Source organism: Juglans regia, chromosome 2, assembly GCF_001411555.2.
Source record: "Juglans regia cultivar Chandler chromosome 2, Walnut 2.0, whole genome shotgun sequence".
NCBI lineage: Eukaryota > Viridiplantae > Streptophyta > Magnoliopsida > Fagales > Juglandaceae > Juglans > Juglans regia.
Window position 1 is genome coordinate 25,802,698 of NC_049902.1, and position 13,524 is coordinate 25,816,221.

The 13,524-nt window shown below is 34.3% G+C and overlaps 1 protein-coding gene and 1 non-coding gene across 2 annotated transcripts; one reads left to right on the top strand and one right to left on the bottom strand.

The window, feature by feature from the left end:
• Positions 1–6,811: 6,811 nt before the first annotated feature.
• TRNAW-CCA lies at positions 6,812–6,883 on the top strand. Its single transcript has one exon. It is a non-coding gene; the product is annotated as a tRNA-Trp (tRNA).
• Positions 6,884–7,423: 540 nt separating this feature from the next.
• On the bottom strand, positions 7,424–12,925 carry LOC109020226. The gene is made up of 7 exons (XM_019002647.2): positions 12,697–12,925; positions 12,480–12,569; positions 10,081–10,235; positions 8,926–9,046; positions 8,008–8,127; positions 7,830–7,900; positions 7,424–7,741 (listed from the first exon to the last, which is right to left on the bottom strand). The coding sequence occupies exons 1-7, from the start codon at positions 12,802–12,804 to the stop codon at positions 7,495–7,497; spliced, it is 912 nt and encodes a 303-aa protein (XP_018858192.1). The 5' UTR covers positions 12,805–12,925; the 3' UTR covers positions 7,424–7,494.
• Positions 12,926–13,524: the final 599 nt, after the last annotated feature.

A 13,524-nucleotide genomic window follows, 5' to 3' on the forward strand; every position in this document is an offset into this window, starting at 1 on the left:
AGGCAACTAAATTTGGGACATGGAAGGGGGAGGACAACGAGGACAAAGACTCCAGGGTAGGGGTGGGCAGCGGGGGCCCGCCCTTCGCTACCCTGCCCTCATTCGCCCTGCCCCGCATGGAACACCCCATGGAGGGGCGAGGGGTGGGGGGCGGGTTGACCTTAGCGAGGCCCCGCCCCAGCCCCCGCTCCACACCCCTTCTCTTTTAATATAAAAAAGTATAATTTTTAATATTTATATAAATATATTGTATATAGATATATACAATTTGTTAAAAACTTGAAGTTGAATTCAAATTAATGGATTGTCTTGGCCTCCTATATAATGGTTGGCCTAAGAGACCAAAGCAATTCAAAATACAGCTCTAATGAATTTTGGGTCTAAAAAAAAATTTTCTACCCAAAATTTTTTGTAGATCCGATGTATCATGGAGTTGAGCTGGGGATGAGGAGTCCTACACCCGCCTCCCGGGGGCTAGGGGTGGGGTAGGAAACACTCCCCCCGCATGGTGTGGGGGGCGGGGAGGGGGTGCCTCAGCCCCGCACCATGCGGGTAGCACCCCTACTCCAGGGTGACGTATGAACACCAGTTATGCCCAATGAAGAATTGGGCCGCCGTACGTACCTCAGGGCGGTTCAAGCACTCGGGAACCTTAGGCTGAATGACCTCCTTAAAAGCCATTTGGATGGAAAGAAATGACAATGGAGGGAGGAAGGAAGTAGATGGATCGGACAATGAGAGTCTTGAGCCAGAAGAACAAAAATTCCAGAGGGCAAAAGTCACGGTAAATGGAGAAAAGTGAACACAACGCCCCTTTAAATAAGAAGGATGCAACGGTTGACGTCCATCACCTCATGTCAGAAAGGGGGATACAAATTGGCTTGAATCCCGTGAAGCACGCAGTATGAAGTGACGTAGGTGGAGCCAAATGACATTCCCAGCGAAGTCAAAGGAGCTGAATTTTCGGATTAGAAGAAGTGACTTCAAAATAAAAACAGTTCAATGAGAAAAGAAAATGAGGGAAAGGAAAAAGAAGAATGAGCAATTGAATTCCCATCGAACAAGTTCAATGAGAATTGGCGGGGTAAATGGAAGGGATAAAAACCCCTAGCCCAATAGGCTGAGCTTGACAAGAGACAAGAAGCCCATCTCACGGCCTAGGGGTCTATTCGCCCATATCAAGAGACCCGCAGGAAGTAAAAAGTCCATCTCACGGCCCAAGGATCCAGTTGGCTCGGCCAAGAGACCTTCGAATTGGTGAGAACGAGGATTGAGAAAAGGTGATGAAGTTCCAACAATAGTTGACAAAGGCAGGTGCTGTCGACACAGGCCGAGAAGTAGCCGATGTCGCAGTTAGAGACCCACTCCACATTAATTATCCTTCTTCGGTATGCTACGGCACCTTAAATGCTTTATGCACGCCCAAGGTACTCATGATTTGCGGCCGCTGGAAGACATGTGGGAGAAGCCACCATCACCCACGCCTTGAGAGGGGAAAAGGAGGGCCCTGCCGACACGGGCCGAGGGGTCGCCAACGTATCTATCAATGACCCACGTTGCATTAAATGTTTTCGGAGTCTGTAGTGTCAAGGTGATGAGATTGCCCTTGACAACACGTGCAAGTTGCTCTCCCCACACCACGTATAAAAGCTTACCACAAGGTACATTCGAACTCAATCAAACATTCTATTGACAGTACCATTAAGAAAAACTGATTTATGTATCAGAGGGTTTCCAGACCACCCTCGAGCCTCCCTTGAATTTGTGTTTGTGCAGGAAATGAAGCCAACCCCTCTGGTAACCTTAGGAGGCCTTGTTGTGTATACAAAACACGTTCAAAACACATTAAATCTACTTTACAATAAAAATGTGTTTATAATCTAACGCACCACATCAAATTAAGTCAATTTATAAATATATTTTTATAAAATTTTATTATAACTAAAACATTTTTCATAGAATTAACTCTCTAAAAGAGTAGAAGAATAAACTCAAAATCCTACTTTACTTATCATAATTTATTTTTTCATTTGTTTATTATGGTTGTCTTTTTTCATCATAATTTGTATAATATATTTAAATATGGGGACCATATCAGCAATGTTTCCAAAAAAAGCCATTGCCCATTACGTAAACTACAGTACCTAAGGTGATTTAATCTACCACTATTATATATGTCTTAAATGCCAGTTGTTTTCTATTCAAAATATGCAGATAATTTCGAGGACGTAAAGGATTGAAAACTTGAAAGGACGTTGAAAACAAAAGGAGTTATCACATCATCTAAAAAAGGAGAACACACATGTCATCATATATACCACACCAACTTCCCTATTTCGATTGCTACTCGCGGAGAAATCCCACCATTTCTAAGATTGTGTGTGTTAAATTAAATATATGTATATATATATATATACACATATATTTTAAACTTGTTTTCTAATTTTTTTTTTATAAAAATATAAAAATAAAAAACACAATACCAAAAATTAAATAGATACAAATTTTTTTAAAAAAATTGATAGTTACATTTTATGGGTGTACTTATCATTTTTCTTTGATTAAATAAAACTTATTCTTACGTCCAGTTTTTCATACATTTTGGTTTCGTTTGGTTCCTTAACTCTTTTCAACTCATCATTATAATTTTTTCAAATTTCAACACAAAATATAATAAATAATTCAATTTTTTCAAATCTTAAAATAATAATAATATTAAAAAATAATATTCTAATAATATTTTATCATCTCAACTCAACTCACTTCAACATCCAAACACAATCTTTATGGGATACGTTCGAATGTTAAAGATAAGTTGAGTTATAAATAGTAATATTTTATAAATTTTGTTAAGATAAATTTAATTTTTTAAATTAAAATATATGAAATAAATTAATATAAATTTAACTTTTTTATAAAAAATTTAAAAAATAATAAATTCTATCATTAATAAATTTAAGATCGAATTGAAATTAACAACCAGAAAAAACATTATATTCTGTCGTTGGTGGAAAGGATGGATTACCAATTACCTCTGGATTACCAATTACCTCTAAAATGATAATAATGATGAAGCTAATATTTTAATCCGCCGATCATTCCATAAAAAGTAACGTTAATTCCAACAGCAACAGATCCGATCCCCCGCATGATTAGTTTTGAGCAGCTCATGACTTTTGTCATAAAGCTTTTTACAATAAGGCTGCAGTAATTAATGCCAAGTTCCATGCATATGCATGCATCTTAACTCATATGACTTCAACTGTTAAAGGGTCCCAATCATTATGCTGAATCACGTGTCCCAACTGAGGGGTGCAGGTCGAATATTTGCTTGGACTTTGAGTTTGGTGCACACGAGCAAGCAAGTCGTGTGGTTGAGATCTAATACATGAAAACATGTTAAATGGTGATAGGAACTTAAAAAGAGTTTTCATTTTTTATTTATTAATTAAATTTTAATTTTTTTTAAATTTTTTAAAATTAATTGTGAGCTCAAGATATTTTATTTATTCATATCAAATGGTGACTATTTTTTTTTTTAATTTATTTTTCGCTTGAGAATTGACAAATAATGTAAGGTAGTTCGTGGTTGAAGATTTGGTGACTATCCTTTTGTTAGGTATGTGTGATGGGGGGATGATCCCACCAAGTATTGCTGTGATCTGACACACTCTGACATACCATTAATTTGGTATGTGTATATATGGTGGTGAACATCTTGATGACTCTGTCGTTCAACTTCCACAACCTCACATAGTGGTTAATAAAACATTTTCTTTTCCTAATCATGATGATCAATGAAGATTTTGATTACTTTTTTAAACTACTAATTCTTCCTTTTATTATTATTATTTTTTTAATTTTTATGCAAGTTCTATGTTCCAAATGGAATCGACTACTAACCTGAAGAAGAATTGGAATCAGAAATGAACTATGAACTATAATATATATATATATATATATATATATATATATAAGTTTTCTAAATAAAATCTTATTTCAAAAATCTGAATTGTTTAAGTAAAATTGAATTTTTTAGCTGAATTTTCTTTTACAACAATTCTAGAATTTAAAAAAAAAAAAAGGGGGAAAAAAGTATTTTTTTTAACTCAGTCAAATTGAGCCATTAAATGATATGTTTAGTAGCGGACTGCTGAATTAAAAATGGGTCCACCGTCCAAGAGTAGACATTGGACCGAGCATTCAACATTGGGCCTTTGGCATTAGTAAAAACTGCTAGAGTCCATCCTAATTCAAGCCCTTGCTCCATTTGGGCCTTTGGCAACTTAAGGTACTGAGCATCGCGCACTATAAATTGAACCATATTAATATTCTAAAAAAAAAAAAAAAAGAACTCCGGTTTTGTTCAACCAAACAGAGTATAGCTGGGGAGCCCACTACATTGTATTGTAGCTTCTTCATAGTTCATATAAATGAAATTCACGTAAAGTTTTTTTTTTTTTTTATAATTTGGTGAGGGGGTCGAATCCAAGACCTCCATTTTGAATGTTTGAGTGTTATGCCATCAGGTCATATATCTTCGACAAAATTCACGTAAAGTTAATCCAACGTTTAGAGTGAAAGAGAATTAAATACATTTTGTGAGTTGTATAACATTTATAGCTATCTGAATGACTTTTTTTTTACCAAATTAAATGCTTAATAAATAGTATAAGACTCATTTTATGTGTTTATCTATCTCTTACTCTAAGTAAAAAACCCGAGGCTATCTCCACTGTACAATTCGAAAGTTTAAGACTATATGGCCCATAAGAAATGCAAGATTTGAGTGGCCTCCTCAACTCTTCAAGAAAGAAATGCTTAGTCTATTGAAACAATTACAAAAAATCACTATACAAACTATTATAGGTTAATATGATATGTCAAATTATAATTTTTTTTATTACAAAATAGATGCGAGATGATATTTGCAGTTTTAGAATATATAAATATCGTGCTCTTTCTTTGAAAAAAGTAGGTAAATATGGGATCCATTTTTCTAAGAAAGATTTTATTCCCAAGTAGGTGTGTAGAACACATTTAGTAAAGTACTTGCATGACATAATTTGATTTGAAAAATAAAATTTAAATTTAATGATAGACCCCGCTTTTTTTTTTTCAAAGGGAGTGCATGAGGTTTATAACACCCTAAGACTGTAACTAACATTAGTCAAAATATATAGAGAAATGATATTTGTAGTTTTAGAGTGTGCAAAATCCACGCACCTATTTGAAAAAGGTGGATAAATCTAGGATCCATATGAAAAAATTATTTTTTTAAGAGAAATGATATTTGTAGTCTTAGAGTGTGCAGTCTCCACGTACTCTCTTTAAAAAAATGAGTAAATTCAAGACTATGAAAATTTATTTTTTTAATGGTGGCCTCCACTTTTTTTAAAGGCAGTGTGCGAGACTGTACACTCTAAGACTATATATAGCATTTCCCTTTCTTTAATGTTGGACTCTACTTTTTTCAAAAGGAGCACGTAAAACTTGCACACCCTAAAATTATATCTAACATTACTTAAAATAGATAGAGAAATTATATTTGCAGTCTTAAAATGTACAAATCTCACGCATTTCTTTAAAAAAAATAGATAAATTTGGAATTCATATGAAAAAATTATTTTTTAATAGTGAATTTCATTATTTTTTCAAAATGTGTGCAGGATTTGCCCACTCTAAAATTATATTTAGCATTACTAAAATAGATATGACATATCACGTGAAATCAAATCAATTTTAAAGTGTCTTAATATATTCTCTCAATAAATCTAATAATTATATAAAGCATCCTTAATGGATTAGCTAAATCCATTGAATATTTAGCTATTAGAGAATAAAATATGCTCACAATGGATTAGCTAAATCCATTGAGTATTTAGTTATTAGAGAACAATTATGAACAAAACATACTCATAATTAGAATTTAACTACAGTGAATTTCAAAAAATTTTTCATATTTAAAAATTCCTGTTTATACATCAAATATATTTTTTATTAATTATTTATCTCTCAATTTCTTTCTATCAACGTCCATCTTCATGTGCTAGTTGGGTTCATGTGCTGGATGGGTGGTTGGGTCAATCCAAGTTTGATGGTTGGAAAATATAATTCTTTTAACCCATAATTTAATTAGAATATAATTATTAATTAACATATAATAGGTAGAATAATAAAATAAAATAAATTAATAATTAAAAAAATTAAATATTTTTTAATTATAAATCACTCATTACTATATAATGAATAATAGAGATTTGATATGAATAATTAAAATTAAATTAATCTTATATTATTTTATTGCTATATAATGAAAAAATAGATATTCCAATGTAGAGATTTATGTGAATAGAAGAATTAAAAATTAAATTTCTCTTACATTCATCAAAAGTATCATTTAACTTTGACTAATCCATTCAATAAATCTAAGAATGTACAAAAGGGGTTTCTAGTTGGTTGTGCAGAACAGGATTATACGATCAATCATATTGGCGGAACTTAGAAAAACACGAGGGTTTGAAGGGTAAAAATCCACCCCATTCCGCCACAATTAGCTACACTGGTGAATTAAATTAGAATGAACAATCAAGTAAACATGGACAACATATTTTGGTGACCAGTTTTGTGGAGGTCGTTTGCCTATCCCAATCGACCTCAACTTAACCAATGCGTTTCGCCTCAAGCCTTGGGGGAATGAAGCAAATCAGAGTGCAACCCAACTTCTTTTTTTTTTTTTTAATCTATTTTTGTATATTAAAGATTAAATTTATGCTTTATATATTATATACTTTGCTACAATGAACACAAGGGATCCGTGGCGCAATGGTAGCGCGTCTGACTCCAGATCAGAAGGTTGCGTGTTCGATTCACGTCGGGTTCAATTCCCTTAGATCCCATTATTTTTAATTTTGCCCAATCAGTAAATGCCACCTGTTTACAGCAACTCAAGATCATAAATATATGTCGTGTACAGAGAAGGTATTTTCTCTGAAGATTTAAGTCTTTAGAGATTTACTGTTTGGACTAGATCATGTCAGTCACGAAAGTATACTGGAGAGTTATTAACGATTGTAATTGATTTGTTTTTTCAAATCAACTTTGTAAATCCTCTCTTAATTAAGGTTGACACCTGTTTACTCAAAAAAAAAAAAAAAAAATCATAAATATAGTAGCTCTTTTATTGCCAAGAACTACAATTCGTCCATACAAATTAACTAACAGTAAAACCAAATTAAGGCCTAGTCTCGGCTAGAATTTGCGAGCAAATTTGAAATGGGGGTTGATTTGCCATCCAATCCCAAACCATTTCAGAAAAAAGAATGACGTGCGACGATTCGAAATATGAACGACTATGATACAGACGTCCTTGTCCCCTTCTCATGCATACAAAGAGAGACAAAATTAGCATGAAGAGATATGCTGGGAGACAATCAGATTCATTGAGAAGCAAGCTGTAATGTGCAACCAGTTGCACAAATTTCGAAGCAAATGTTAATCATTTACAGTGTCTTCATCTTCCTCAGGTTTCACAAAGAACTCGATGTAAGCGATTCTGCTGGGTTGCTGATACCCAGCAGAATCAATGTGTGGGTGAGGAATGGATTGTCTCGACACTGAAACCAGGTGCTGAACTTTCAGCATCCCGCCTCGCCCAATTGTCAACTTGCTTCCTCTGTTATCTTTGATAACGCTGCTGGGAATATTTGAAGTTGTTGCTCGAAGGAACTTGTATTTATACCTATTAAGACCAAGGCAAGAACCGACAGTCACTTTTCATGAGGGTCAAATGATGCATCAAATGAAGTCAGTAAAAAACAATAAACTACCTGTAAGAAACTTGCCGATCACAGCTAAATGCAATCAAGAGATCAGTATTTGCATAATACATGAAGTCTATCTGGAAGAAAGGCAAGGATTTAAAACTGAAAAAATGTTGATATCTGGACAAACTAAAAGCTTTATTGTGAATTAAAGATAAATAAATAAATGAGTTAAGACCATCACCTGCAAGTCCCCATGGCCTTCACCTCTGAAGGTGACAGAAGGAGGAACTGGTTGTAGCATGATCTGGATACTTGATCCAGGCCATTCGAGATCATCAATAGCTTCCTTCAATGCTGCAGACTGGAATTTAAATATCATGAAATGAAATATTAAAAGTGGCTCCTGATTAGAATAGAAGGCTAGGAAAATGCATTATATCTGCTGAAAAACATACTTATGCATCTATTAGAGGAACATTTTTTATAGTTTAATCAAAACTCCTACACAAGCATCATGAGGCCTATACCTCTTAAAACTCAGAAAAGAAGCCTTGGATTAATGATCTTAAGTATACCCTGAGACATGTAGGTTGTCATAGTAAACGGCATAACATCACATCTAGCACTACCTTCAAACCTTACAACCAAATAATCGAATGCATACTTACCATTTATATAACTAAGGAACATTCTTGTAGTCCATCATTAACAACTTAAGAAAGGGGACATGCAGACGCCACACACACATATAGCATTCACATACATGCTCTGACACAGGTTGAAGCTCAATTTATAATGAACTCCATTAGGCAACGAACCTGGAAAATTGTGCGAGGTTGAACAAATGGAGGAAAGCGTTGACAATAGCAAGAAGATTAGTCTGAAAATAAAGTCTTTTTGAGTTCAAATAAATTAAGGTAGATTTTGAAAGGTCATGTGCGCTAGTTACAACTAAGGTTTAGAGATTGTACAATTACACAAGCACAATATGTTTGCATTATGATTCAGAGGACTACAAAAAGTTGGAGAGAGAGAGAGAGAGAGAGATGCAAAGCAATTGTTAAATCAGAAAGCAGTTACAAAACAACCACTATCATGCATTAGAACACCGGATGAGGATAGACCAAAGCAGTGCCAAAGTGTATGTACAAGAGAATACCTTAACAGTAAAACTGAGCGGGGTGCTTCCTGCAGGTTCAAAATTGTAGTCCCACGATATTGTGTCTGGGATTCTGGTCCTGATCTCTGCATATATGCATGCATCCAGGGAATCAACGGACCTTCAAAAATAAAGACAATATTGCATCAAACTCGAATTTAGATTGTGGATCAGTACAGAAATATACAGATGTCACTCTACGAACTACAAGTCCTAGTATAAAGCATCATCAGGTGCAGAAGATATTTTATCCAACTCTCTGGTATAAAGATAGATTTTGATTTTGATACTAAATTGAAGGCCTTTCTATTTTCTCAACTCTCTATTCGTAACAACTATTCAGCAGAAAAACAAAGCCAAAAGAAGATTTCATATAAGTTTTGAAAATGTCCAGATCCGAGAATTTTCCATTTAAATGTGTATCCCCCATTGTGATTGGAAATACTTTTAAGAAGTATCTATGCAGTAAAAACCAATCCAAATCCACCATACTCATCCCAAGCATGTTTTAGCTTGCACATGAAAAAACAAAAAAAAAAAAAATCTTTCTGAAAAGGGGAATTAGGAGCTCTTTGGTTCATTGCAAAAAATACACAACGGAAAGGAAAAGAAAATGCAAGGCTTGTTCCATCTGCGGTTTATATTTTCAATAAACTAAGGTTTCAAGGAAGGCAAATACTTGTACTGCACCATTGATTGACTGTCAAAACTTTAGGACTTCAGTTCCATACAACAACCAAAAGAGAAAAAATCTCAGATTCAGAACTTCAATTCCCTTTCTTTTTGAATATTCTCCAAGAAAAAGCAATTTTTTAAGATGGGGAATCTTGGAGACCCTGCAAACGCAATATGTCTTTTAGCCAATTAAATCTCGGGCCCGTGTAACACATCCCTATCACATGGATCAGGTAAATCATCGGATTTTCACCAATGGGACGTGGCCCCTAGAAATTGTTTGCACCTAAGGGTCCAAACCTCATACCTGTAGGTAGCTTGCCACCAAAACCAAGGCCCTAACCACTTGAGCCAACCCCTAGAGGTTAATTAGATAGCAATCAATCAAATTTTCACCCTTTAATCAATAACTACACATGACACGTCTAAAATTAAAATGGAGCTAAAGAACAAAAATAGATGGTAAAGTACGCAACATACTTGAGAAGGAGCTGCATATCTGGTCCTGGATATCGAATTTCAATCATGCTTGAGCGCCCGGGCACTGAAAATGTGTTCAAGCAATCCACCAAGAGGCCCAAGCTCACTCCAAACCTAGGCCGTCCTTGTGCACCATACTCATATCGAATGAAAAGCTACATGCAGATATTTTTTCTATAAGAAAATTTTCATTGAGACAAGTAAATAGGCATAGCTCAAGTACACACGATACATGTAGATATTAATAAGAATGTAATGAAACATGACCTTTTTTACAACTCTTTTCACAATCTCGTGTGAAATGGAAGGAGGTTATGTGAAATTTGAAATTCAAATAAGATTGGGAAAATCAAAATCCAAAAACAAAATCCTTATATATTTTTTACGAGGTGGCACTATCACATTCATCGATTTGTAAAATGGGTTGGAAAATAGTTGTTCCATATCACTATTTATAATAAAGTTATGTTCCAAAAATCCTTTTCAAACAAATCATACCCTGTTTGGCCGCTAGGAAAAATAGACTTGAACGAATAAAAAAAAATTGCATATCATATTAAAACTTGTCTTAATATCCTAGGAAATCATAAACTAAAATCACTAAGAGCATTAGCATTGAATTATGCAAATGCAAATAAAATGGATAATTTGGTTAACAGAAGATGAAACTGACCTGCATTGAATTATCCAAATCTAAACAAGATGACTTTCAGCTACAGTAAACTATCTCTTGCGGTCATATTTGACCATCACTGTAGTTCAACCAAAAGTATTAAAATACTATTTCTTTCATCTGAACACTCTCTCTCTTCCCTCGATTTTTCATCTCTATTCTACCAACTGTTTTTCTTCTCTCGGTTTCTTCCTCCCGCCAGCAAATTCTCTTCATTTCACCCTTGTGCCTTTTCTGTTCTCCTAGGGTTTCATTTTTGTGCCTCTTCTCTCCAGTCGTTGAAGCCCTCGTGCCTTTTCTCCTAGAGTTTCATGCTTCAGCTTCGGCCTACTGAAGCTGCGAAGTTCGGCCCTTTGGTGGGGCATTTGACAGTAGGGTGTGGTCTCTCTCAGAGGTCGTTTAAGGGCCTGGTTGTCAAAGCCGCAACAGTTCTCGCACCAAAGGTGCTAAATTTTGAGACAATTTCTGCTTTCTTGTTGATTAGTGCTATTTTTTTTTTCTAGTGCTTTGGTTTTGCCATGTATATTTTGTCTGGTGAATTTGGGGCCTTTTATACTATGTAGGATTGCTATGACTCTGTAAAATTCTTTAGAGCTGTGTTCTTATGAAAGTCTCATTTCGTTGAAGTTTCTTTTTCATCTTTCTTGTTTTACTTTAATTAGGGGAACACTTATTGATGTAGTGAAATCATGGTTATTTTTCGTGATATCTTCGCTGATTCTTTGATACTTTTGCTTTTGCCATAATCTGTTTGATTAAAGTCTTCAACCAAGATTCGGACTCTACCTCTCATTCACTTCATTCTCGGCAATTCAACTGCGAGTAGCTATGGTTGAATGATCTGTGAAGATTTTGGTGATCTTCGGGTCATTATGTGGTGGAGTTCTATAATAATGCATTTTAAAAGTTTATGAAATTTCTCAGTAGTCTCTCAATTCTGGACCCATCTTAATTTTGTTTTACTTATCCAAAAATGTTTTCTTAACACATCTTATTCAGTAGCCATCTTGTTTAAAAGCCCATCTAGTTCAATTTGCATAAATCTGGTTTCAACTTCTCTGTTAAATCTATCTTCAACTTCATTCTTTCTTTTGTCAATTCAATACAAGATCAGAATATACAAGATTCTTGCTTTCTCGATTTTCTCTCTTCTTTCTCTTTCAACTCTGTTACTTTTTTCTTTTCCCAGCTCAGTAAATTTATGACCAATACAGGCATGTGCTTTCCGGTTCAGGGCATTTTCTGCAGGTTTAGCATTATTCCAGCTATGTTATGATGCTTTTCAGATAATTTCCAGCATAGTTATGGTGAAATTAAAAAATATATATATATATATATATATATATATATGTCACTGCTTTCCGGTGTCACCTGGCCTTTTCTGGTATTTTCTCAAAAAATATTATAGAACAAAAAATAAATTGAAAAAAAAAAATTTATTAAAATTATAATATTTTATTATTATTTTTATTAATATATGGATAATCCAACGTGGGAATAGGTTTTAAGTAGAATAACCAAATGTAAAATCACGTCATATTATGCAAATTTTGCATTTGCATTTGCATAATCCAATGCTAAAGCTCTAACACAAACAGTTCAACAGCTCAATTAAAAGGAAATTCTAGTTTAGTTTTCCATTCTTTGTTTCCTACATATTTTCCGTAATTAAGCAGACGATATAGAATATTACGTAAGAGTAAAATAGAAAAAGGATAGTGGGTACCTCGCGCTGCAGATAGACTTTGGCTTGAAGACAACGGGTTTCCTCCACGATCAAAACGACGCCGTGTTCAGAAAGTTCCAAGACTGCGTCCTAGTATCCAAAAGACGGAAGCTACAACCAATCAGATGACAACGACATGAAACCCTAGATTTTTTTCATTTTATCGAAAGGAAGTGAAAGGAAAGGAAGACGAATGCGGAGAGAGGGCGGGGCATGCCTGGTGGCGTTTCCATCGGACGGCGGTGAGGGCATCGACTATGCCCTGGACGTTGTCGAGCTGGCACACCAGATCAGGGGCTTCCGCCTCCATCGCCGACGAGCTCATGCTCGGATGCTCTCTCTCCCTCTCTCTTATTTCCCGCCAAAATTAAGAATTAAGAATTGCAACTTTTTTTGGCTGCAAGTAAGAAATCACTCCATGGGCTTTTCGTTTTGGGTTAGGAAAACTCCGCTTATTATCAGGGGCGGCTCAATATAAATTGAGGCCGAAATTAAAATCAGTCATTTATAATTATAATATAATAAAATATAAATTATTATATAAAATATTTTAAAATTTCTTTAAATATAATTTTTGTGAATTTATATTTACAACAACTTAAAATGAGACTTTTTTGTACTTCAATTTAGTAAGATCTTAAAAAATTACTTAAATATATAAATAATTCATTATATTAAATATTAAATTTGGTATTATGGGGCTTTACACACATTGAAAACTATAAAAATTATTTTAAATTTTTTTTTTCAAAAAAAAAACTTCATTTTTATTTTTGGGGGCCTTACATAGGGTGGGGGCCTTAGGCAATGACCTAAATGGCCTTACCATTGAGCCGGCCCTGCTTATTACACGCTGTTGGTTTTTAGTTTCGACGTAACTGAGTTTGAGTTGATCTGAATTGAGATATATATTTAAATGGATAAAATAAATTTAGATGAGTTTAATTTTTAAAAAATGCTTGAACCACTAAGAGGTGATTTTGAGAATTCTTACGGATTGATTTTTTTTACTTAATAGTAAAAGAAGTGTTTTTTAATGAGTGTG